The 23,648-nt window shown below is 41.8% G+C and overlaps 1 protein-coding gene across 3 annotated transcripts in view; it reads right to left on the bottom strand.

Annotated features, from left to right (window-relative positions):
* Nucleotides 1–23,648, bottom strand: part of LOC135509455 (NEDD4-like E3 ubiquitin-protein ligase WWP2) — a 47,589-nt gene that overhangs the window by 20,938 nt on the left and 3,003 nt on the right. For 2 of the 3 annotated variants that reach the window (XM_064930127.1, XM_064930124.1), the window contains exons 6-10: nucleotides 12,522–12,612; nucleotides 11,196–11,341; nucleotides 10,786–11,008; nucleotides 10,574–10,663; nucleotides 8,944–9,118 (exon numbers count right to left, since the gene is read on the bottom strand). In XM_064930127.1, the coding sequence (XP_064786199.1) occupies nucleotides 8,944–9,118; nucleotides 10,574–10,663; nucleotides 10,786–11,008; nucleotides 11,196–11,341; nucleotides 12,522–12,612 (725 nt within the window). The remainder of the gene's footprint in view (nucleotides 1–8,943; nucleotides 9,119–10,573; nucleotides 10,664–10,785; nucleotides 11,009–11,195; nucleotides 11,342–12,521; nucleotides 12,613–23,648) is intronic. The other variant, XM_064930125.1, reaches the window with a different exon arrangement.

Below are 23,648 nucleotides of genomic sequence, written 5' to 3' on the forward strand. Positions count from 1 at the left end.
TACATTGCACTCTGGCATACATTGTAGTTTCTCTCTGATTTAGTAACTAATGTTAGCGCTATTAAAGTTCACCCAAATGGTGCGAAACAAAGCGGAGTGATAGGAGGAGGACTCATAATAAGATTCAGTGACTAAAATACCAAAACTTGTTTTAACCAGGTTGTATAACAATGAGGTATCTTAGAAAGGTGTACAGTAATGTCTTAAGTAGGTAGTCAAGTACTGAGACAATGGTCCAGTTCCAGTGGTGTTACTGCATGTGTCCTTCTGTTAGTGAGAATGGACAGAGCAAATAAGAAGCAGGAGGGAGAAAAGGGGGGATTTGGGAGGAGCCGGAAACAGCATTTAATGACTCCGAGACTGCTCTCTCGGGAGTTCCTAATCAGCTGCAATTACTGGCCAAATGCGTACAGTCACACTCACACAAAACCCCAGTGTGTATGTGTTACTTATTCTACAGTGCCTTCAGAAAGTATTCATACCCCTTTTCCACATTTTGTTGTGTTACAGTCTGAATTGAAAATGGATTAAATATATTATTTCCCTCACCCATACACACAATACCCATAATGACAAAGTGAAAAAATGTTTTTAGAAAATATAGCTAATTTATTGAAAATTAAATACAAAAATATCTTATATAAATAAGTATTCACACTCCTGACTCAATATATGTTAGAATCACCTTTGGCAGGGATTTCAGCTGTCTTTCTGTGTCTCTAAGAGCTTTACACACCAGGATTGTACAATATTTGTACATTATTCCATTTAAAATTCTTCAAGCTCTGTCAAGTTGGTTGATGATCATTGCTAGATAGCCATTTTCAAGTCTTGCCATAGATTCTTTTCATGTCGATTGAAGTCAAAACTGTAATTAGGCCACTCAGGAACCTTCAATGTTGTCTTGGTAAGCAACTCCAGTGTACTTGGCCTTGTGTGTTTAGGTTGGACAATAAAGGTGAATTTATCTCCTAGTGTATGTTTATAAAGCAGACCGAACCAATGTTTTTCCTTCTAGGATTTTGCCAGTGCTTAACTCTATTCCGTTTCTTTTTTATCCTAAAAAAAAATCTACCTAGTCCTTGCCGATGACAAGCATACCCATAACTTGATGCAGCCACCACCATGCTTGAAAAGTGGTACTCAGTGATGTGTTGTGTAGGATTTGCCCCAAACATAACGCTTTGTATTCAGGGCTTATAGTACATTTCTTTGCCCCATTTTTTACAGTTTTACTTTAGTGCCTTACTACAAACAGGATGCATGTTTTGGAAAAGTTGTATTCTGTCATTTAGGTTAGTATTGTGGTGTAAATCAAATGTTGTTGATCCATCCTCAGTTTTCTTATCACAGCCATTAAACTCTGTTTTAAAGTCACCATTGGCCTCATGGTGAAGTTTCCTTTCTCTCGAGCAACTGAGTTAGGAAGGACATCTGTATTTTGTAGTGACTGGGTGTATTGATACATCATCCAAAGTCTAAATAATAACTTCACCATGATCAAAGGAATATTCAATGTCATTTTTTTTTTACCCATCTACCAATGGGTGCCTTTCTTTGCGAGGCATTAGAAAACCTCCCTGGTCTTTGTGGCTGAATCTGTGCTCAAAATTCACTGCTTGACTGAGGGACCTAATTGTATGTACGGGGTACAGAGACGAGGTCGTCATAAAAATTATGTTAAACACTGTTATTGAACACAAAGTCCATGCAACTTATGATGACTTGTTACGTACATGTATATTGACTAAAGACATTGCAGCTTTTCATTTTTAATTCATTTGAAAACATTTCTAAAAAAAACATTATTCCACTTTGAAATGATGGGGCATTGTGTGTAGGCTAGTTACACAATATCTATTTAATCCATTTTAAAATTCAGGCTGTGACAGAACATTTTGAAAAAGTCACAGGGTGTGAATACTTTCTATATGCCCTGGGGTGCATTGTGTGTTGTGTCACAATTGTGTGTGTTTTTGTTTAACAAAACTGTGTGTGTGTGCTCACACAGCTGTAAGGTTGGAGTCAACCCCCAGGACGGAGGGGTGGTGTATGTTACCTCCAAGCTCCACTCACTTTCACACAGACCGGACTAAAAATAACCAAACCATCAGAGGAGGCATTCCGAAACAGAACACGACTATCAGCACCAGTGTTTTCTCTGGTAATTGTAGTAGGGGGGGTTTGTAGATCAACTGAAAAGGCCGGCTCTGGTGACTTGCGTCGGTGAAACGTTTACTTAAGGGACCTTCCCAACAATGCAGAGAAAAATAGAAAGATAATACCAGGAGGAATAAACACACAATGAGTAATAATAACTTGGCTATATACACGGGGTACCAGTACCGAGTTGATGTGCAGGGTTATGAAGTAATTGAGATAGATACAGTATGTACATATAGGTAGAGGGTACCGTGACAGGATAGATAATAAGCAGTAGAAGCAGTGCATGTGATGAGCCAAAGGAGTTGGTGCAAAGGGGCGTCAGTACTGATAGTCCGGTAGCTATTTGGCTAACTACTTATGGCTTGGGGGTACAAACTGTTCCGGGGCCTGTTAGTTCCATACTTTCTGCATCGGTACCACTTGACGTGAGATAGCAGAGAGAACAGTCTATGACTTGGGTGGCTGGAGTCTTTGAACATTTTTAGGGCCTTCCTCTGACACCACCTGTTATAGAGGTCCAATATGGCAGGGAGCTACAGGCCCAGTCATGTACTGGGCCGTACGCACTGTCCTCTGTAGCGCCATGCCGTACCAAGCGGTGATGCAGCCAGCCAAAATGCTCTCAATGGTGCAGCTGTATATTTTTGAGGGACCAAATCTTTTCTGCCTCCTGAGGGGGAATAGTCGTTGTGGTGCCTTCACAACTGCAGTGTTTTTTTTTCTGCACAGGAAAGTCTTGTGAGGGCCGCATATGTCCAAAACAGTAGGTAAATAAATATAAAATACACACAAAAAAAGTTTGGAGTCACAGAAATGCCCTTGTTTTTGAAAGAAAAGCTCAATTTTTTGTCCATTAAAATAGCATCAAATTGATCGGAAATAGACATTGCTAATGTTGTAGATGACTATTGTAGCTGGAACGGCTGATTATTTCTACACTGCATATCTGATCAATTTTATTTGAAAATGGGACAACAAAAAAAATAGCTTTTCTTTCAAAAACAAGGACATTTCTAAGTGACGGCAACCTTTTAAATGGTTGTGCATGTACATTGGGGCAAAAAATGATTTAGTCAGCCACCAATTGTGCAAGTTCTCCCTCTTAAAAAGATGAGGCCTGTAATTTTCATCATAGGTACACTTCAACTATGACAGACAAAATGAGGGGAAACAAATTCCAGAAAATCACATTGTAGGATTTTTTATGAATTTATTTGCATATTAGGGTGGAAAATATATATATGTGTATGTGTATGTATGTATACACACACACACACACACATATATATACACACCTATATACAGATATATACATATACACACACACAAAAGTTTTAGAACACCTACTCATTCAAGGGGTTTTCATGACAGTTCATCATTACTTTAAGGTCAGTCAATCCGGAACATTTCAAGAACTTTGAAAGTTTCTGTAAGTTCAGTCGCAAAAATCATCAAGCGCTATGATGAAACTGGCTCTCATGAGGACTGCCACCGGAAAGGAAGACCCCGGAGTTACCTCTACTGCAGAGGATAAGTTCATTAGAGTGACCAGGCTCAGACATTGCAGCCCAAATAAACGCTTCACAGAGTTCACGTAACAGACAAATCTCAACATCAACTGTTCAGAGGAGACTGTGTGAATCAGGCCTTCATGGTCGAACTGCTGCAAAGGAACCACTATTAAAAGGACACCAATAAAAATAAGAGACTTGCTTGGGCCAAGAAACACAAGCAATGGACATTAGACCGGTGGAAATTTGTCCTTTAGTCTAGAGTCCAAATTGGACATTTTTGGTTCCAACCGCCGTTTCTTTGTGAGACGCAGTGTAGGTGAACGGATGTTGTCCACATGTGTATTTCCCACCGTAAAGCACGGAGGAGGTGTTATGGTGTTTTGCTGGTGACACGGTCAGTGATTTATTTAGAATTCAAGGCACACTTAACCAGTATGGCTACCACAGCATTCTGCAGCGATAGGCCATCCCATCTGGTTTGCGCTTAGTGGGACTATCATTTGTTTTTCAACAGGACAATGACCCAACTCAGCTCCAGGCTGTGTAAGAGCTATTTTACCAAGAAGGATAGTGATGGAGTGCTGCATAAGAGGACCTGGCCTCCACAATCCCCCGACCTCAACTCAAATTGAGATGGTTTGGGATGAGTCGGACCACAGAGTGAAGGAAAAGAAGCCAGCAAGTGCTCAGCATAAGTGGGAACTCCTTCAAGACTGTTGGAAAAGCATTCCAGGTGAAGCTGGTTAAGAGAATGCCAAGAGTGTGTATTTGAAGAATCTGAAATCTAAAATATATTTTGATTTTGTTTAACACTTTTTTGGTTACTAAATGATTCCATTTGTTATTTCATAGCTTTGATGTCTTCACTATTATTCTACAATGTAGAAATTAAGAAAATTAAGAAAAACCCTTTAATGAGTAGGTGTTCATTTTTTTCGACATGGAGTGGAGTGAGTAAGTCACTTGTTAAATCCACTTCAGTGTAGATGAAGGGGAGGAGACAGGTTAAAGAAGGATTTTTAGGCTTCAAGACAACTAAGATTTGTGTATGTGTGCCATTCAGAGGGTGAATGGGCAAGACAAAAGATTTAATTGCCTTTGAACGGTTTATTGTAGCAGGTGCCAGGCGCATCGGTTTGTGTCAAGAACTGCAACACTGCTGTGTTCTACATGCTGAACAGTTTCCCGTGTGTATAAATAATGGTCCACCACCCATAGGACATCCAGCCAACTTGACAACTGTGGGAAGCATTGGAGTCAGAACAGGCTAGCATCCCTGTGGAACACTTGACACCTTGGAGAGTTCATGTCCCAACGAAATGAGACTGCTCTGAGGGTAAAAGGTGGTAACGCAACTCGATATTAGGAAGGCGTTCTTAATATTTTGTAGACTGTATTTATACTCACAGTTCATTAGGTACACCACCATGTTCACGAAAATGGTTGGCTCCTACAGAAAGTGAGTCACGTGGCTGTGGCTTGCTATATAAAAGGCATCCAGTTACTGCTCGATTGAACATTAGAATCGGAAAAACAAGCCACCTACGTGACTTTGAGCGTGGTATGTTTGTCAGTGCCAGGCGCGCCGGTTCTAGTATCTCAGAAACGGTTGGCCTCCTGGGCTTTTCACATGCGACAGTGTCTATGGTTTACCAAGAATGATGCGACAAACAAAAAACATCCAGTCAGCGGCAGCCATCTGGGAGAAAACAGCTCATTGGTGAGAGTTCAAAAGAGAATTGTGCAAGCTAACAGGCGAGCCACAAACAGGCAAATAACGGCATCTCGGAAGGCAAAACTCGTCAGTCCTTGTCACGGATGGGCTGTTGTAGCAGAGGACCACACCGGGTCCTCTCTTCCAGCAGCTAAAAACAAGAAGAAGCGGCTCCAGTGGACATGCGGTCACCAACACTTGACAACTGAGGAATGGAAAAACATTGCCTGGTCCGACAAATCCCAGTTCCTGTTGCGTCATGCTGATGGCAGAGTACGGATTTGGCATAAGCAGCACGAGTCCATGGCCCCGTCCCTGCCTGGTGTCTATGGTTCAGGCTGCTGGTGGTGTAATGGTGTGGAGAATGTTTTCTTGGCACACGTTAGGTCCCTTGATATCAATTGAGCAAGGTTCCCATGCCCTGAAGAATTCAGGCTGTTCTGAAAGCAAAGCGGGTTCTGACCTGGTACTAGATGGGTGTACCTAATAATTCCTAATTTTGTTTTTAATTTTAAATTTGGGATGGAAAACCTTTCAGTGTAATCTTAAAACGTCTAAAACCAGATTAAGTAAGTAGAAAAGATAATAGACCTATATATTTTTTTGTAAGATCATCTTTGAGAACAAAAAATTATCAAAATCAAAAAAGGTAGACAGTCAGGGGTAATGTTTTGTTGGCAAAATGTGTAGAATTGCAGCATATTAGCTTTAAAACATTTTGTCATTTCAGCCAACAGGAGGGCCTCTAAATGTGGGCTATTGGCCACACCACACACACCACCTAAGCTCCATTTTGATTTTTTTTTTTTAAACCTGTGACTGTATTGGTGTGTGTTGGACAATGTTCATTCCTAAGTGATGTTGACGTCAAGGAACTCGAAGCTCTCAACCCACTCCACTACAACCATGTGGATGTGGGCGTGCTTGGCCCTCCTTTTCCTGTAGTCCACGATCAGCTCCTTTGTGTTATTGACGTTGAGGGAAAGGTTGTTTCTAGGTCACTGACCTCCTCCCTATAGGCTGTATCATTGTCGTCGATGATCAAGCCTACCACCGTTGTGTCATCAGTAAACTTAATGATGGTGCTAGCGTCGTGGGTGAACAGGGAGTACAGGGGACTAAGCACACATCCGAGGGGCTCAGCCTTGCAGACAAAATGTGTAGAATTGCAAGAAGTATATAATATTTGTGGGAAAAATCCCCTGATTAACTTTTTAGGTATATCTGAGTTGACCTATTTGCTTATGGCTTTGCCTACACCTACCAACTTTTTTAAAAATTATATGAGAAAAATACATTCCACTTTATTTGTAACGGCAAGCCAGACAAAATGGAATGGGCCTATTTATATAATGAATATGAATTGGGAGGGCAGAAATTATTAAATATTAAAGCATTAGACCTCTCACTAAAGGCTTCAGTCAAACAAAAGTTCCACTTAAATCCTAAATGGTTCTCCAGCAGATTAGTAAGAATGTCTCACCCCATGTTCAAGAATGGCCTTTTTCTTGTTATCCAGATTACAACCTCTCACATTCAGTTATTTGAAAATGAAATAATCTCCAAAATATGGCTATTTTTAAAACAAGTTAGTTGCAATTTCAGTTTAATCCACCAGAAAAGACAGAACAAACAAATATTATGGTTTAACTGAAATAGTCATTTATTTAAAAAATATATATATATATATTTATGGAAAAATATATTTATAAAAAAACAGTATAATTTTAGTGAATGGTATCATAAATAGGGCTGGTGGAGTTGTTACACATGCAGCTAACAAAAGTATATGGATATGTCTGCTCTACCCAAAATTACAACCAACTAATTGCAGCATTACCGCAAAAGAGGCAAGTGGAAGGGGGAGAAAGTAAGAAACCTGTCTGTTGGCCCAGCTTTAAAGACCTAAATTGGTTCAAGAAAATTGCGATAAATAATAAAAGTATACCAGTTTATTTTATGGACCAAACAATGTACAGCTGTGCCATATAGATTGCGAAATAGTTGGGAAGAGATTTTCGATGTATCGATTCCATGGCACATGGTTTATGAACTGACACACAAAATGATGCTGGATACAAAACTTAGAGTTTTTCAATTTAAATTATTTTACAAAATTCTTGCACCCAATAGAATGTTATATATATGGGGGGATACAACCATACCAGCTCTGCAGATTTCACTGCGAAGAGACAGAATCATTAGATAATTTGTTTTGGTACTGTCCATATGTAGATTTTTTTTTTTGCAGGTTCAGGAATGGTTAAAGAATTTAAACATTTACCTGGAGCTAATTCAGCAAATAGCACTGCTGGGTGATTTGAAAAGTAATTGTCAAACGATCAATAATATAATATTACTTAAAAATATATATATATAGTTTTCGGGATTGTAAAAAATATGAGAATAGAAAGGTTCAGAACCTTTGTGAAATATCACAGCACAGTTGAAAAATATATGGCAAATAGAAATCAAAACTGGATGGTCTTCAGAGATAGATGGGAGGAGTGGAGGGTAGCTGAAGGATGGGACTAAAAACAAACAAATACAACTATTGTAAAATATACTTTGCCTGTAAAATGTATACAGTATATATAAGATGGAAGTAGAAGCTTAAGTGTTGTTGTCCATTAGTTTACTTCAATTAAGAGAGGGGTGGTAGGGTTAGGCGAATATAATAAAGGAACATTATAAACATTTAAAAAATGTATATACTGTATATATTTACCAAAATAATGGGGGGTTGGAAATGATGCTGACAATTACATTGAAACCACAATCAATCTGCAATGTTAAAGCTGATCTACCCACTAAATATTTTTTAAGTATATTATACTTTGCTCAGAACCTTGAGGAGCCTCGTGAAACAGCTCTAAGCCACTGGTTGATACTTGACTAGGTGAGGGGTGAGGTCTGAGGAACAGGAATGATGAAGTTCCTAATATTTATTCTGAACCAGTGAGTGTCATGCTGACTCTCTGAGTCTCTCGAGGACGGTGCACTGTGTTTTGCACGCAGGCAGGTTTGGCTGCCACAGTGGCACAAAGAGATCAATCATCTTTAGATAGTCTATTTACTGAGTAAAAGTGAATGTGCATTGTCTGGTAGAAGAACTGTGATGTAAAAAAAAAATTACTTTTCTGAAAAACTATTGAAACAAATACAATTTTTGGGGGGGGATCGTTGTGCAGCGGAAACACTGATCAGAAGCAGACATGCTATCCAGTTCTCAGAGACCCATTGTTACTCAGAATACACAAGGAGGTGGATGTTATTTTGAAAGAGACTCAGAACTGTGCTTGTCGAGCAGCCTGGGTGGGAGCAGGCAGGTTTTAATAGAACCCAATGACAGTGAGGCTCATTTCAGTAATTGTTTGTACCATGGAACGCCCATTTCAGATTCATTATTTTTATCTCAACGAATGCCCTTTTGTACCCTTGCGTTTTACCAAGAACGCTCTGCTGATGGGAAGCTTTCAGAGGGCCACACCTAAAGGGACTAAAGAGGAAGTTCAGACAGTACAGTATTTCATGTTGAGTTTGAGTTACCTGGTAGAGGAACCTCTGGCTGAACTGGTGCATGGCCCCCTGGAGCTGGCTGCGTTGGGACTGCCACTGCTCATAGTTCCGGACTGATTCTTCCGTGGGCCGCTGCCACGTGGTGGTTCTGGTGTTGTGGTCCACATAGTAGAACCTGCCTCGCTGGTCCACACGCTTCTCCCAACTGGAGAGGGACAGACACGGAGAGAGAGGAGTGAGACACATACGAATGTACAGACAGGACAGACAGACATGGACACAGACAAGGCTGGATATGCAAACACAAGATTAAGATATGCATTATCCCACAGACACACACATAAAAACAACACATGAGCGCATTTCCAGCAAAGTGCAGCAGTGTTTTTTCAAGTGTGGAGGCTGCTGTTGCTATTCTCATATCTCTGACTCAACCAGAACAGAATTTGGAAGAGAAAACAGCAAAGAGTTCCATTTGCTAACACACACACACACCGCTCAGAACTCAAAAAGGAGAAATTCCTCAAAAAATAGCTTTGAGAGCTACAACATAAAATCCCTCCCTGTTCCCTGTGCTGCTGTTCCCTGTGCTGCTGTGCCCCTGAGAGAACAGGTCCACTACAGAGCAGTACCATGGCTCCACTATCCGTTTTACGGTTATGACCGTCATTTTAATTTTCATAACCATCGGTTACCGGGTTAAATGATAATTGTGCCAGCCTCTATCCTACAGAGGAGTACTATGGCACGTACTATATCAAACAGAGCAGTACTACAGCTCCCATACAGTCTGTCCTTAGAGGGGGAACCTGAGAGCAGTTAAACCCAACACTACTCGAGAAGAGCTCAGCCCAAGGCCCATTAATGCAGTCCCGCACCATACGCCTTTCATCTGAGTTGCACTACGATGGGCTGCAGCACCATGCTAACTCAGACTAGATATGCAGCCAAAGAATCAAGAGAGAAGAACCAAGAACCAAACCCTGCAGCTGTAAACAGAGCCAGCCCTGCCTCCAAGAGGCAAGACGCTAATGGAGCCTCAGGATGGGCTCAGCGTAGCGCTGCATACATCTGCTCTTTCTAAGAAAGGACTTTTGTTTTCCGGCCCGTTCCCTCCAGTGGAAAAAGTGAGATGGGGCGGGAGTGACCTTTCCCTCAAACACAGTGGAAGCGAAAATCAATAAATAATCACAGAAATAAAAAGGCAATAAAAGGCTTGGCTCTGGTAACCCCAAAAGAGAGAGCTGGGTTTCCGCAGCACACAGTGAGAAACACCACTGGACTCAAATAATCAGTGCCGGTGATTCAAAGCCTGTTAAAGAGATGAGAGGTCACTAATGTATGGATGCCCAAACACATAAAACACACTTAAAGACCTGACACGCATATACTGTAAGTAAAGGACTCCTCTACTTGGATAGTAGAGTCTAAGTTGGGGATTCTGCCACTCCCTGTTGGGCCCACTTCACAGGGAATGTTCACAAGTCGGCAACATCGGCCCCTTCACAGAGAGACATTCCCATCATGCACTGGGCTGGCTAATTGTGGTCACTCTTCTCTGATGGTAGGAGGAGGAGAGGTCAATGTGTGTAGGCCAGGGGTGGGCAGTAATCTTGACTCAAGGGCCACACTGGGATTTCAACATTTTCCACCGACTGACCCAGGTGGAAGAGGTCTCTCCCAGGTGGTGGTCTTTGTGTTGTGGTCCACGTAGTACACCCTGCCATGGGGCAGGATTCGCTGCTCCCAGCTGACAGAGAGAGACAGAGAGACAGAGAAGGCATATTAGATCATGTCTAGTTAGAGGTGAGGATAGAGAGATTGAACGTAACCCCAATCATCTGTCACACAAACACACACGCAAAATCCTACCCATTTGGTAGTGATTCTGGAACAGGCTCTGTAGCAGTGGATGGGTTGCTGCCGGCAGGGGGTGCCTCTGTAGGAGGGGGAAGGACTGTGCTGTCTGGCCCAGGAGAGGGGCTGCTGCTGCTGGGGGCTGGGGACCGGACCGACGGGGAGGAGGGTGGGGGTGTATGAGGAGCCAGACCACTCCGGCCATTCTCCAGCCCGTTGGCAGTCAGCTCAACTTTACCTGTGGGGTGGGTCGTTAAAGGAGTTGATTGATCCACACAGGAACCAAAAGCTACATGTCATAATGATTAAAACACTTTGTATTTAGTATGGAAGTTCACAGCTGATTTATGAAACTATTCCAATTATTGTGTCAAGTGAATGGAGAGTGACAGAAAAATGGTTTCTTGTCTCCAAGGTTATCGTACCTGCACTCCCAGGGCTGCTGTGGGAGTTCTTGGCCGAGCGGAGGTGACCAGAAGCCCCAGGACTCTGGTCCTCACTCAGCTCTCCATTAGTCAGAGAGCCCCCCGGGGAACCCCCTCGCGAACCACCTGCAGAGTGTCTGTGAGTCCTGACCAGAACGCAGACAGAAACAGGGGAGGGGTCAGGATTACTCACAACACACAAAATGACCCTTGAACTCTCAACTCACACTGTGTGACAATGAACAGAATGTGAATGTGATGGAAACCAAAGCTACTTATGTAAATGTGCATTTCTACTGTAAAATATATAGAATTGGTTTGCAGTTGATTCTTTGGAGTGCTGCTTAGGAATGACCCAAACGACCAAAAAAAATTTAAAAAGCAGCCCAGCACAGCTCACACACAACAAGGCGCCGGGACACACATGCACAAAGAGGAGTCAGTGTGAGCTCCTATTCCTCTCAAAATAGACTAATCTTCCTGAAGCTAAATACAGCTTTTCTTTCATACAATGAAAACATGTCGGTTTTTTACCCCACAGACATTGGAATTCTGAGTACAAAATTAGATTACAAAAGAAATTATCAATGGAAACTTAATAAGAAAGCTTCTGAAACTGTCTTCGCAGAAATAAATAAATAAATCATCAACTACCTATACTAAGAGGGACAGAGGAACAGCCGTTTGGAAAAGGACAGGAGAAAATATTAACTTTGAGCACCCGACACTGGGGCATGGTTCTCGTCATGGGAGAATGCAGAAGCAACAAAAGAACACGACATAGAAAACTCTGCACTCCTGTCTCTTCCTTCCTCCATCTACACCACCCTTTCTACTGCTCCCCTCTTTAGGGGGCAGATGGATGGAGCCGTTGAATGCGGGTTCGAGAAAAAAAGGGAAAAAAAAAAGGTCCAGAGCAGTGCCCTGTAATGATTTCAGGGAAATACCATAAAATACAATCTGTGCTTTGTAGTAGAGCAGACTATTGTCTAACACGTGGGCACGCTCCCTATCTGAACCTTATCATTGACTAGATTAGGGCATCTCTGTGTTGGATCACTACACTGACCATTACCCTCAAAGAAGTACATTTGTGTTTTAAGTTAGACTTCTGAGTGTTTGTGTGTGTGAGTGAGTGAGTGCATGTGTGTATGTGTGAGAGGGTAGAGAAACAGTGAGTTTCTGTACATCTAAGTTGTGAAATTAATCTATATGACCATGTGTGTGAAAGTGTTTGTTCATACAGCATGTACACTGTAGGGGTATGAATACAACAAAGTATAAATAGTATACAGGTCAATTAAAATGTGTATGTTTGCTGCTCACCTGCCGTGGGGGCCGCTGGCTGTACTGGGGGTTTCCTCACTCTGGGTCCTGCGTAGGTTTTGTCTGTCCGACTGCAGCATCTCTGTACAAACAGGACAGACAAAAGGACACACCATCGATATATCAAACTTCATAATATACCATCCAATATCTAAAGAGGAAATCACACCAGATCAAAATTCCAGAACCCCCCGGGTCATGAAACAACTGTTACTGCTTCACAGAGACACATTTCCACTGATATCAAGTTTATTTTACTAGGCAAGTCAGTTAAGAACAAATTCTTATTTTCAATGACGGCCTAGGGTTAACTGCCTGCTCAGGGATTGTCAGCTCAGGGATTCGAACTTGCAACCTTTCGGTTACCACTCCAACGCTCTAACCACTAGGCTACCCTGCCGCTTTTCATTATAAAAACAGGGACACTCATAAGGAGTGGGGCACGGGCGGCAGTAACTAATCGCCAAGAAACAAAATAGTCTAACACCGGCTCCTGAAGCTCGACAGCTTCAATACTTTGTGTTTACAGATAACTCAGATCCTACCTTAACATGTAAAGAAAAACAAGCCTGTGTGTCTGTCCAGGGATTGCTACTGTTTCACCCATCTGAAAAGGCCTTGTGAGAGGCCATATCGGTCTAGTTGGGGAGAAACCATTGTGTCATATTGCTCTGAATGCATCATCCAATAATAACAGAGCTCGTCTAGTCTAGCCTCTTGAAACTCTAGGGGCGCAATTTCATTTTTGGATGAAAAACGTTCCCGTTTTAAACAAGATATTTTGTCACAAAAAGATGCTCGACTATGCATATAATTGGTAGCTTTGGAAAGAAAACACTCTGACGTTTCCAGAACTGCAAAGATATTTTCTGTGCGTGCCCTAGAACGTGAGCTTCAGGCAAAACCAAGATGAGACGGCATCCAGGAAATGAGCAGGATTTTTGAGGCTCTGTTTTCCATTGTCTCCTTATATGGCTGTGAATGCGAGAGGAGTAAGTCTGCCCTTTCTGTCGTTTCCCCAAGGAGTCTGCAGCATTGTGACGTATTTGTAGGCATATCATTGGAAGATTGACCATAAGAGACCACATTTACCAGGTGTCCGCCCGGTGTCCTGCGAAATTGGTGCGCAAAAGTCAGCTGCAAGTATTTTTCCACAGAATTCAGAGAAGAATGCAGGCTTCCACGAACGATATATCAATGAAGAGATATGTGAAAAAACACATTGAGGATTGATTCCAAACAACGTTTGCCATGTTTCGGTCGATATTATGGAGTTAATTCGGAAAAAGTTTGACGTTGTAGGTGACTGAATTTTCGGTTCGTTTCGGTAGCCAAATTTGATGTACAAAACGGAGCGATTTCTCCTACACACAGACGCTTTCAGGAAAAACTGCGCATTTGGTATGTAACTGAGAGTCTCCTCATTGAAAACATCCGAAGCTCTTCAAAGGTAAATGATTTTATTTATTTGGTTATCTGGTTTTTGTGAAAATGTTGCGTGCTAAATGCTACTCAAAATGCTAAGCTAGCTTAGCATACTCTTACACAAATTAGTCAATTGCTATGGTTCAAAAGCATATTTTGAAAATCTGAGATGACAGTGTTGTTAAGAAAAGGCTAAGCTTGAGAGCAGGCGCATTATTTTCATTTTATTTGCGATTTTCAGAAATCGTTAACGTTGCGTTATGCTAATGAGCCTGAGGCTTTAGTCACGATCCCGGATAATATATATATATATATCCCATTTAGCAGACGCTTTTGTCCAAAGCGACTTACAAGTCGGCTGGGGCCACTACTTTTACATATGGGTGGCCCCAGCGGGAATCGAACCCACGACGCTTGGCGTTGCAAGCGCCATGCTCTACCGACTGAGCCACACAGGACAACCGACTGAGCTACACGGATCCGGGATGGGGAGTTTCAAGAGGCTAGCTGTTGTCCGCATATACCACCTGAGAGACATGAGACATACTTTTGTCCATGTAGTGTATGTGGACACCTGCTGGCCGAACATCTCATTACAAAATCATGGGCATGAGTTGGACCCCCCTTTTGCTGCTATAATAGCCTCCACCCTTCTGGGAAAACTTTCCACTAGATGTTGGAACATTGCTGCAGGGACTTGCTTCCATTCAGCCACAACAGCATTAGTGAGGTCGGACGCTAATGTTTGGCGATTAGGCCTGGCTCGCAGTCAGCATTCCAATTCATCCCAAAGGTCTTCGATCGGGTTGAGGTCAGGGTGCTGTGAAGGCCAGTCAAGTTCTTCCACAATGAAATCGACAAACCATTTCTGTATGGACATCTTTATGCATGGGGGCATTGTCATGCTGAAACAGGAAAGGGCCTTCTCCAAACTGTGGAAACAAAGTTGGAAGCACAGAATAGTCTAGAATGTCATGTATGCTGTAGCGTTAAGATTTCCCTTCACTGGAACAAAGGGCCCTAGCCTGAACCATGAAAAACAGCCCCAGACCATTATACCGCCTCCACCAAACTTTACAGTTAGCACTACGCATTCGGGCAGGTAGCGTTCTGCTGGCATCCGCCAAACCCAGATTCGTCCATCTGACTGCCAGATGGTGAAGCTTGTTTCATCACTCCAGAGAACTTGTTTCCACTGCTCCAGATTCCAATGGCGGCGAGCTTTACACCACTCCAGCCGACACTTGGCATTGCGCATGGTGATCTTAGGCTTGTGTGCGGCTGCTAGTCCATGGAAACCCATTTCATGAAGCTCCCGATGAACAATGATTGTGCTGACGTTGCTTCCAGAGGCAGTTTGGAACTTGGTAGTGAGGGTTGCAACGGAGAACAGATGTTTTTTTTTGCACTTCAGCAGGCGTCGGTCCCATTCTGTGAGCTTGTGTGGCCTACCACGTCACGGCTGAACCATTGAAGTTCCTAGACGTTTCCACTTCACAATAACAGCACTTATAGTTGACCGGGGCAGCTCTAGCAGGACATAAATTTGGCAAATCGACTTGTTGGAAAGGTGGCATCCTATGACAGTGCCACATTGAAAGTCACTGAGCTATTCAGTAAGGCCATTCTACTGTCAATGTTTGTCTATGGAGATTGCATGGCTGTACGCACAATTTTATATACCTGTCAGCAAAGGGTGTGGCTGAAATAGCCGAATCCGCTCATTTGAAGGGGTGTCCACATACATACTTTTGTATATGTAGTGTATGTTTGTTTGTGTTGCCTTAGCTAACTTTCCGGAGACGGAGGAAAAGTAAGTTGGAATGTGGTTAAAGGGTCGACCATCTGCTGGTGAATACTGCTTATTGAAATTCTCGCAAAAGTCAATGTTTCAACTAATTGAGCCAAAGCCTCTTGGATTTCATGTGCTCCCCTAAAAAACAATCCTCAGCAGCCAGCCTCCCCACCAACTCCAATAAAGTTTATTTTGTTTGCCGTTTGGCAATATTTCCATATGGTTTCACAGCTCACAATTTTTCTGAACATATATACTCTGATGATGTTGTGTGCGCACTGGGCATAAGAGTGCATAAGAGTGCATATAAATAAACCTTTATTTAACCAGGCAAGTCAGTTAAAACTTATTTGGGATAGGGGGACAGCATTTTCACTTTTGAATGAAAAGCATGCCCAGAGTGAACTGCCTCCTACTCAGTCCCAGATGCTAATATATGCATATTATTATTAGTATTGGATATCAAACACTCTGAAGTTTCTAAAACTGTTTGAATGATGTCTGAGTATAACAGAACCCACATGGCAGGCAAAAATCTGAGAAAGAATCCAAACAGGATGTGGGAAATCTGAGGTTTGTAGTTTTTGAACTCATCTCTATCGGATACACAGTGGGATACGGGTTATTTTGCCTAAGGCTTCCACTAGATGTCAACCGTCTTTAGAACTTTGTTTCAGGCTTCTCATGTGAAGGGGGGCCGGATGGGAGCTGTTTGACTAAGGGGTCTGCCTGCAGCCTTGTTCTCAATCACGCGCTTTCACGAGAGCGACCTGCATTCCATGGCTTTTCTACAGACAATGGAATTCTCCGGTTGGAACATTATTGAACTTTTATGAAAAGAACATCCTAAAGATGATTCTATACTTAGTTTGAGAAGTTTCTTCAACCTGTAATATAACTTTTTGAAAGTTTCGTCTGACTGGACCAGATCGCGCTTTTCGATTTGTTTACCAAACGCCCTAACAAAAGAAGCTATTGGACATAAATGATGGACATCAAACAAAACAAGCATTTATTGTGGAACTGCGATTCCTGGGAGTGCATTCTGATGAAGATCATCATACGGTAAGTGAATATTTATAATGCTATTTATGAATCATGTTGACGACCCAACATGGAGGATATTTCTCTGGCTGGTTTGGGCTCTGCGCGCAGTTCTCAGATTATGCTTTTTCCGTCAAGTTTTAAAAAAAATCTGGCACAGCGGTTGCATTAAGGAGAAGTGTATCTAAAGTTCCATGCATAACACTATCAACATTTATAATGAGTATTTCTGTGAATGCATGTGGCTCTCTGCAATATCACTGCATGTTTTGGAACTACTGAATGTAACACGCCAATGTAAAATACGATTTTTGGATATAAATATGAACTTTACCGAACAAAACATACATGTATTGTGTAACATGAAGTCCTATGAGTGTCATCTGATGAAGATCAAAGGTTAGTGATTAATTTTCTCTCTATTTGTGCATTTTGTGACTCCTGTCTTTGGCTGGGTTTTTGGTTGGTGGTGACCTAACATAACCGTTTGTGGAGCTTTCGCTGTAAAGCATTTTTGAAATCAGACACTGTGGCTGGATTAACTTGTTGCGACTCGAGGGGCAGTATTTTCTTTTTTGAAAAAAAAAACATTCCCGTTTTGAACGGATATTTTGTCAGGACAAGATGCTAGAATATGCATATAATTGACAGCTTTGATAGAAAACACTAACGTTTCCAAAACTGTAAAGATATTGTCTGTGAGTATAACAGAACTGATGTTGCAGGCGAAAGCCTGAGAAAAATCCAATCCGGAAGTGCCCCATATTTTGAAAGCGCTTGTGATCCAATGAGTCCCTATTGAGCTGTGAATGTGCCATCAACTAGCTTACGCTTTCTACATATTCCCCAAGGTGTCTATAGCATTGTGATGTATTTTTACGCATTTATGTTGAAGAATAGCCTTAGGCGGCAACATTGCGTAAGTGGTCACCTGATGACTCCCAGGGTGACTTTAGCGTAAAATACAGAGGTAGCCATTACTCCAATCGGTCCTACTGAAAAACTCATTGTCTCGACAGATATATTATCGAATAGATATTTGAAAAACACCTTGAGGATTGATTATAAACAATGTTTACCATGTTTGTCGATATTATGGAGCTAATTTGGAATATTCTTCGCCGTTTTCGTGACTGCAATTTCCGGGCGATTTCTCAGCCAAACGTGAAGAACAAACGGAGCTATTTCGCCTACAAAAATAACATTTTGGGAAAAAAAATGAACTTTGGCTATCTACCTGGGAGTCTCGTGAGTGAAAACATCCGAAGCTCAAAGGTAAACGATTTAATTTGATTGCTTTTCTGATTTCCGTGACCAAGTTACCTGCTGCTAGCTGGACAAAAATGCTATACTAGGCTATCGATAAACTTACACAAATGCTTGTCTAGCTTTGGCTGTAAAGCATATTTTGAAAATCTGAGATGACAGAGTGATTAACAAAAGGCTAAACTGTGTCTCAATATATTTCACTTGTGATTTTCATGAATAGGAATATTTATGTCCGTTGCGTTATGCTAATTAGTTTCAGGCGATGATTACGCTCCCGCATGCGGGATGGGGAGTCAGTAAAGGTTTTAATGAGAATTTTATCTTTAAAATGGTGCCTAATACTTGTAGGTTTGAGAAATTTGATTTGAGATCTGTTGATTTGTATTTGGCGCCCTGCAATTTCATTGGCTGTTGGCGAGGGTTTCCCCAGTCCTAGACAGGTTAAGAACAAATTCTTATTTACAATGGACGGCCTACCCCGGCCAAACCTGGACCAATTGTGAGCCGCCCCGTGGGACTCAATCACAGCCGGATGTGATTCAGCCTGGTGTTTCCATTATATATAGTGGGATCCGAAATGATTGACACCCTTGATAAAGATGACTATATAACTGAAAAAAATGACTGTATAAAATAAATAATTTAAATACTGAGCTATATTGTATAAAAAAAACATTTTCTGGGGGATATTACTAATACAATTGCTCAGAGGAAGATTTTAACAATTAATTTTCCTAAATAAGGTAGGGGTCAAAATTGACACCCCTGTTTTCAATACCTCACCTTGTGAGGATTAACGACAGTGACCATTTAAGTATATATTAAAGAGTTGGAGAACACATTTGGAGGTATCTTAGACTATTACCCCATACATGAAAATAGAGCTCTTTGGCCATGCACACCAGCAGAACGCATGAGCAGAAAATAACCCCATATTTACTTTAAAATGTGGTAGTGGATCTTTGATGTTATGTGGCTATTTTGCTTCCACTGATCCTGTGGCCCTTGTTTAGGTCAACGGCATCATGAACTTTACCCAGTACCGGGACATTTTGGCCATAAAACCGTGTTACCTCTACCAGGAGGCTGAAACTTGGCCGCAAGTGAATCTTCATGCAAGGCAATAGCCCCAAGGGCACTTCAAAATCCAGAAAGAAATTGATAATTGGCCACAAAAATCAACATTTTGCAATGGCCATCTCAGTCGCCGAACTTGAACCCCATTGAAAACATGTGGTTTGAATTGAAGAGGGCAGTCCAAAACTGCAGACGATGGATATCAAGGATTCTGTATGGAGGAATGGTCCGAGATCCCTCCCAACGTGTTCTCCAACTCATTAAACAGGGTAGAAAAAGGTTCAGTGCCATTATCCTCATAAGGTGAGGAACTGAAAGGTATTGGTGTCATTGATTTTGACCCCAACCTTGGAGAGAAAAAAGTACCTGTTAAACAAATTCTCTTTCTCTGAGCAATTGTATTAGTATAAAATATAGTATAATGTCTCAATATTCAGGCAACTGCCAAAATAATGGAAACACTTAAGTAAATGAGGGTTACAAAGTGTTTTGAAAGTGTGGTTACTGAGTCTTAAAATGTTAAGTCCCCCATATGGGGGACTATGAGTGGTTCTGGACCAGTTCCAACTGACATTTTGGTGTTCAGTGTATTCGGAAAGTATTCAGAAAACTTGACTTTCTCCATTTTGTTACATTAAAGCCTTATTCTTAAATGTATTACATTCCCACTCATCAATCTACACACAATACCCCATAAGGATGAAACAAAAACAGGTTTTTACACATTTCTGCTGAAAAACTGAAATCACATTTCAGAATTCAGACCCTTTACTCAGTACTTTGTTGAAGCACCTTTGGTAGCGATTACAGTCCAGGTCTTCTTGGGTGTGATGCTACAATCTTGGCACAAATGTATTTGGTGAGTTTCTCCCATTCTTTTCTGCAGATCCTCTCAAGCTTTGTCAGGTTGGATGGGGAGTGTAACTGCACATCTATTTTCAGGTCTCTCCAGAGATGTTTGATCGGGTTCAAGTCCGGGCTCTGGCTGGGCCACTCAAGGACATTCAGACACTTGTCCTGATGCCACTCCTGCATTGTCTTGGGTGTGTGCTTAAGTTCGTTGTCCTGTTGAAAGGTGAACCTTCGCCCCAGTCTGAGGTACGGCGCACTCTGGAGCAGGTTTTCATCAAGGATCTCTCTGTACTTTGCTCCGTTCACTTCTCCCTCGATCCTGACTAGTCTCCCAGTCCCTGCCGCTGAAAAACATCCCCACAGCATGATGCTGCCAACACCATGCTTTACCATAGGGACGGTGCCAGGTTTCCTCCAGACGTGACGCTTGGTATTCAGGCCAAAGAGTTCAATCTCGGTTTTATCAGACCAGAGAATCTTGTTTCTCATGGTCTGAGAGTCCTTTAGGTGCCTTTTGACAAACTCCAAGTGGGCTGTCATGTGCCTTTACTGAGGAGTGATTTGTGTCTAGCCACACTACCATGAAGGCCTGATTGGTGAAGCACTGCAGAGATGGGAGAATCTTCCAGAGGGACAACCATCTCCACAGAGGAACTCTGGGGCTCTGTCAGAGTGACCATCGTGTTCTTGGTCACCTCCCTGACCAAGACCCTTCTCCCCCGATTGCTCAGGTTGGCCAGGCAGCCAGCTCTAGGAAGAGTATTGGGGGTTCCAAACTTCTTCCATTTAAGAATGAGAGTGCAATGTGTCCTTGGGGACCTTCAATGCTGCACAAATGTTTAGGTACCCTTCCCCAGATCTGTACCTCAACACAATCCTGTTTCCGCGCTATATGGACAATTCCTTCAACCTCAGGGCTTGGTTTTTACTCTGACAGGCACCGTCAACAGTTGGACCTTATATAGACAGATGTGTGCCTTTCCAAATCATGTCCAATCAATTGAATTTACCACAGGTAGACTCCAATCAAGTTGTAGAAACATCTCAAAGATGATCAATGGAAACAGGATGCACCTGAGCCCAATTTTGAGTCTCATAGCAAAGGATCTGAATACTTATGTAAATAGGGATTTCTGTTTTTAATAGATTTGCAAAGATTTCTAAAAACCTGTTTTTGCTTTATCATTATGGGGTAATACATTTTAGAATATGTTTGTAACGTAACAAAATGTGGAAAAGGGGAAGGGGTCTGAATACTTTCCAAATGCATTGTATAAAGCACTGTGTGGTTCCCGTGCCTTAAAGTGGCAGTACGCCCCATCTGACAGTCTTGCGCAGAGCTCTCCAACCCTGTTCATGGGGGAACTACTGTCCTGTAGGGTTTCACTCCAACCCTAAACTAGCACACCTGATTTTAATAATTAGTTGGTTGATAAGCTGAACCAGGTTAGTTACAACTGGGGTTGGGGTGAAAACCTACAGGATGGTTTAGAGCTCAACATGAAGAAATACTAAATCATTTCATAGCATTGAAACAAGATCACTTTGTGCTTAAAGCTGAAGTTGTAACGAGTCTGCACACATGTGAATGGTGTCTCTGCACCACTCAGTGGATGTTAAGGAGAAAATTATATTTTGTCAGTTGTATGAAAGTGCCAATATTGTACTGTCACTAAGTATGATCATATTTATTTTACAGTTATAAGAAATGTGAAACCTTATCGTAAGTTGTTAATTATTTGATTGCTACTATATTTAGAAAGCATCTTAGTCATTCCAAGCCCTACTACTTGAAAAGGGTGAGTTCCCGATCTTACTAAAACGATGCAACATTACCAATAATTGTTTATAGCCATCTCATGAAAATAATGTATGCTTGGGTATGTCTATTTAGGCAGAAATCTAAATGTTTCCCTATCATAAGACTCCATTATGCTTAGGGTCATGTATAAAAATGCTTGCCAGGCCATTATTCTGGCTAACATGACTATGCCCCAATCCATAAAGCACGAGTGGTCACTGATTGGTTTGAGGAATACAAAAACGATGTAAACCATATGCCATCTCAGTCACCAGATCACAGCCGGATTTAACACTTATGGGAGATTTTGGAGCCGCTCCTGAGACAAGTGTTTTCCACCCCCATCAACAAAACACCTCATGGAAGAATGGTGTTGCATCCTTCCAATAGAGTTCCAGACCCTTGTAGAATCTATGCCAAGATGCATTGAAGCTGTTCTGGCTCGTGGTGGCCTAACAACCTATTAAGACACTATGTTGGTGTATCCTTTATTTTGGCAGTTACATGTAGCTCAGTATTTTAAATATGCATTTTATTCAGTACGTTTTTGCTCATCTTTATCACGGGTGTCTATTTCAGACCCCACTGTACATAAAGGTGAGGACTGTCTGGTCTAAGTGTTTTTTTACTGGCTGCAGCACAAAGGCCTGTTTATGGTGGCAGTGTGTGTCAGCGTGTCAAAAGAAAATCTGCCAGGGGAAAGGATTTAAAACACTAAAGTAACAGAGCTGCCTTCAGAGAGAACACAGAGGGTCTTAATACACCTTCCCCCAGCAACAGGGCACACACTTGAACCTTTATACACCAACCTGCCAGAGAGCACACACTCCAGACCTTCATACATCCCCAAAAAAACATCACCCCCCAAAAAAATCTGACCTCAAGAGGGCACACTCAAGAACTCTATTCACTAACAACCGTCCCCAACAAACAAGACCATTATGACATCAGAAAGCACATTTCATTGCCTTGATACACCTATCCCCCCCCCAGTCCTGGATCACAGGAGTTGATTGTCCTGCACAGCTCACAGAAATAAGACTCAATTACGCAAGTCTGAGAAACAAATTACACGTAAGTACTTCCAAGCATGTGCGTAAGTGTGCATGGCTGTGCGAGATGATGTCGTGCGTGTGTGAAACAGTGCTTGGAGAACACCAATGTAACAGATCCAAAAGGAACAAAGGATGTGAAGCTTATTCATCGCTTTAAGAACAATATTAATGTTCATGCACACATATTTAGATATGTATAAAACACACACAGACACATTTATGAACCATATGCTCAGAGACCCAACCCTGACTTGTGCGGTGCTCATTCACTAGGAAACACTCTGGCTCTGTGATTCAGTATGAAAAGGCTTGTGTGTGGTTTAATACAAAGATGGGAGATGCATGAACTGGGAAACTCAAGCAACCCCTATAAATAAGTTTAATGGGTTGTTATTCATTAAAAACTATTCTAGAGGAAAGCCCAATCTTTGTCAAAAGCCCAATCTTTGTCTGACAAAAGTTTGTCTGCTGTTTGGGCTCTTTTTCCACCCCTTGTTTGGATACGTGTAGTCAACTATTGACAGGTCCGTTACTGTTGTTGAAATCTAATTCTGTTAGTGTGTCCACAAGTTATAGGCCTAGTGAATGTTAAGCAAGATTATCAACTAGGCCTACAAGAAAGTGTGGAAAGTGGTCAAACAGAGATAGTCCTTCCCAGTATTTCTGTCCACATGTTTCAAAACATGTGAAAGACTGTGTGCAAACTTGCACACGAGCAAAGATGGCTCAAAGAAACTCATATTCCATCACATATGAGACCACCACACTTTCAAAGTAAAAACTCTTTGGCTTTTTCCAAATGAGCCCCA

This window comes from Oncorhynchus masou, chromosome 22 (genome assembly GCF_036934945.1).
Source record: "Oncorhynchus masou masou isolate Uvic2021 chromosome 22, UVic_Omas_1.1, whole genome shotgun sequence".
Classification (NCBI taxonomy): Eukaryota; Metazoa; Chordata; class Actinopteri; order Salmoniformes; family Salmonidae; genus Oncorhynchus; species Oncorhynchus masou.